This window comes from Otolemur garnettii, unplaced genomic scaffold, assembly GCF_000181295.1.
Source record: "Otolemur garnettii isolate 467f Iridium unplaced genomic scaffold, OtoGar3 scaffold00104, whole genome shotgun sequence".
Lineage (NCBI taxonomy): Eukaryota > Metazoa > Chordata > Mammalia > Primates > Galagidae > Otolemur > Otolemur garnettii.
In genome coordinates this window covers 1,881,766-1,884,740 of record NW_003852499.1, presented here as the reverse complement: position 1 = coordinate 1,884,740, position 2,975 = coordinate 1,881,766, and the positions used below count along the sequence as shown (strand labels likewise).

At 58.8% G+C, this 2,975-nt stretch overlaps 1 protein-coding gene across 3 annotated transcripts; it reads right to left on the bottom strand.

Annotated features, from left to right (window-relative positions):
• Positions 1-6: 6 nt before the first annotated feature.
• Positions 7-2,379, bottom strand: SPSB2 (splA/ryanodine receptor domain and SOCS box containing 2). 3 transcript variants are annotated; one of them, XM_023517057.1, is made up of 3 exons: positions 2,274-2,336; positions 1,275-2,021; positions 7-319 (listed from the first exon to the last, which is right to left on the bottom strand). In XM_023517057.1, the coding sequence occupies exons 2-3, from the start codon at positions 1,936-1,938 to the stop codon at positions 192-194; spliced, it is 792 nt and encodes a 263-aa protein (XP_023372825.1). In that variant the 5' UTR covers positions 1,939-2,021; positions 2,274-2,336; the 3' UTR covers positions 7-191. The 3 variants fall into 3 exon arrangements, with proteins under 3 accessions (XP_023372825.1, XP_003796438.1, XP_023372824.1); XM_003796390.3 differs by having other exon boundaries at positions 1,275-2,379; XM_023517056.1 differs by lacking the exon at positions 2,274-2,336 and having other exon boundaries at positions 219-319; positions 1,263-2,258.
• Between the last annotated feature and the right edge of the window lie 596 nt (positions 2,380-2,975).

The window sequence follows — 2,975 nt, the reverse complement described above, 5'->3', positions numbered from 1 at the left end:
CAGCTGCCCCAGTCTTGATTATCACCTCCCTCCCTCTGCCCTCTAAATGGCTCTGGGGCTGCTGAGCTCCCCAGAGGATGGGTTGGGGTAGGGACCCAGCCTCATTGGCTTTGAGTCTTGGCTAGTAGCACCCCCCCACTAAGGACAGGGGTAGTGGTAAGGCTTCAGCACAATCTGTGGTATCACAGGGCTCACTGGTAGAGCAGGTAGCGTTTCATGGCAGAGGGCAAGGGGAGAGCAGATACCTGGCCAAGCCGAGTATCCCCCAGGGTGTGGCGCACACACAGGCGGCTCAGGTGCAGAAGGGAGTGTGGCTCCGCTGGGAGAGAGAAGGAGGGGAAGGTAAGTAGGGCTGCAGCCACCAGCCAGACATCCTTAAACTACAGGGCCTGCCCAGGTGCCCTTCTGCTTTCCCACTGAGTCTGCCCTCACCTTTGGTAGAAGGGAGATATTAAGGTACCCTGAAGTTCTGTGTGACAGTTAAGATTTCATACATCCCTAGTGAGAGCTGGGGGTGAAGCTCTAGCAAAGGCCCTCTAAATAACCGGCAAAGGTGGCTCTAACAGTGCTGGAGCTGACCCTACTTTGATTCCAGAGAGCCCTTGAAGCTTGGGCTAATGAGAGGAAAGATGACCTTCCTTTGCTATACAGTGGCTCACCACAGGTGATGGAAGTGCAGGCATCACCCACCTCCAAAGACAGAAACTGCAAAGAGCTGGCTTTAAGTCCTGGCCCTAGCCAGTTCCCAAGGAGGTCTTCCCTGCAGCCCCACCCCAAGGCCCTGTCTCCTCACTGCTCTCCTTCCTGGTGCCCAGGTCCCCACTGACCCCTTCCTGGAGCTTGACTGAGGAAGTAGGTATGTGGCACAGTAGGTCAGGGCCCAAGGAATCTGGTATATACTACAGGTGCCTAGCACTGCCAGTCCTCTTCCTTTTGGATCTGTACACCTAGCCCAGTACCCATTAACCCTTTGCACCTCCTGCTTGGGACTGTCTTGTAAGCCCTAATCCCTGGAGGACCTCCCTACATTCTGAGGATTCACTACTTAGCTAAGAAAACTTAAGTTTCTTCCCCAAGACTGTTTTTTACCTCTATTGCTGCTGGATTAAACAGATAACAGCTGTGAAAACCCTTAACTTTCCTGGCACCGAACAGGCATAGAAGGCAGGTCAAATGCAGACCTACCCCTCTGCTCTTGTCCGAAGTTGAGTTGTCATCCCAAAACCCTGCCACCAGCGACAGAATATTCTCCCCATACCTACCCTAGGCCTCACCTCTCCTTTCGCCAAGGTAGCGGATGCGGACCTGGCACTGGCCCCAGACAGCGCTTACTGCCGGATAGAGGGTCCTGCCCTTCAGTCCACGGAAGGCTGGCCCCAAGTAGGTGCCCCCAGTAGCGTAGCCCAGAGTTCCCTCCTCCATGTCCAGAATCACCAGCAATGTCTCTGGCACGTCCAGCTGCTCACCCTGAGGTCCGACTGGGTACTGGGGGGCCCCGGGCCCCTTGTTCTGATGGTACAGCTTCCCCCGCCCAATGTCCCAGCCCCACGACTCGCTGTTGCTGCCCAGCAGCGCCGCATAGTGGTCAGCCTGCAGCGGGGCGAGGGCCGTGGCCACACCCACCACAGCATGCGTGCCCCTCTGCTCCGGCGGCCAGCTGATCTCCCAGACGTGCAGGCCCCTGGTGTAGCCCCTCTTACCCCGGGCCCCATCAGTACTCTGGGCCACGGGCCGCCGCTCAAAGTACAAACCCCCTTCCTTGACCTCGATGTTCTCTGAACAGTCCTTGGGGTTCCAGCCGTGGCGCCGTTGGGCCCCCAGATCAGGAGGGGGTGCAGACAGCAGCTCCTCCAAGCCCTCGGGACAAGAGAGGTGAGGGCACAGGGCCTGTGGGGTGGGGGTGCTGCTGCTGCCCCCCGCCAGGGCCGTCTGGCCCATGGAAGCTAGGACTTGGCGGTCTCCCCGAAAGAATCTTGTGGGTCGTCTCTTTTCTGAAAGTTGAGTTCCAGTTCGGGACTGACCTGGAGGGGAAGTGAGAGACAAAGGGGAGTGAAGCGCAGAGTCCTGATGAGAGCTCCTCACGCAGACTCCCATCCTTTCAACGTCGTTTGCCGACTGGTCCTCTCCTCCCTCTTCGCTCCCCCAAGCTCCTAGGCCTATCATCCTGCTCTCACTCTCTCTGTCCCAGGCAACCAGAGACTCTCCCCAGTTTGTCCCCGTGAGCCTCCTAATGGGCCATCCCCCTTGCCAGCCCCAAGCCCCCGACTCCGCACCTCGCTTGGCTTCCCAGCCCCGGCGGTCACACTCCCTCAAAGGGAACCTGGCCGAAAGGAGCCCAGGCGGGCCAGGCGCAGACCGCCGGCCGCTTCCGCCTCCAGTACCGCCCCGGGCCGCGCCCACTCCCGGTCCGCACGAGGCCCTCTGGAGCGGTTAACCCTCTCGTCGCCGCGCCCTCTCATGCCCCTGGGGGGACCCCTCCGCCCAGGACGCAGCCGCGGAGAGAACGCCCGGCCCCCGTGGAGCCCACTCAGGACGGTTATCCACGGGTCACCTCCGAGGCCACGCCCCCATGGGGATGCCTCTGTGGGGAGGTTAGCTCTTCCCTAGCAGCCAGGAAGTCGGCACCCCGGAGCTGTCACTTCAGTATTGACCCTTTGATGGCCTCATCACCTTCGGGTCACTGGGATGTATTCTCCACCCACGAGACCTTTGGGCAGCCTGAACAACCAACTCACTCCGGCTCAAGAAGATAAGGAGCACAGAGTCACGAAGGGGCTTCCATTGTGCTGACATGGATTTTCGTTAGCCTGTGATTCTAGGTGATTGTTCCTGGGCTTGGTTGCTTCTGCACCTGGTTGTGAGTCAGTCTGAGGTTCTAAACTGTGTGTTTGGGAACAATGATGGTGCTTACCTTAGAGGTTGTTGTGGTGTTAAAATAACCCAGGTAAAGCACACAGCACAGAGCTTGGTACACA

What these genes read in the sequence shown, in the direction of transcription:
- SPSB2 (XM_003796390.3), bottom strand. Translation starts at nt 2,163, where the DNA reads ATGATAGGCCTAGGAGCTTGGGGGAGCGAAGAGGGAGGAGAGGACCAG. An exon ending in CTACCTTGGCGAAAGGAGAG is followed by an intron (nt 320 to 1,274) that starts GTGAGGCCTAGG and finishes TCTCTCTCCCAG; the next exon opens with CGGAGCCACACTCCCTTCTG.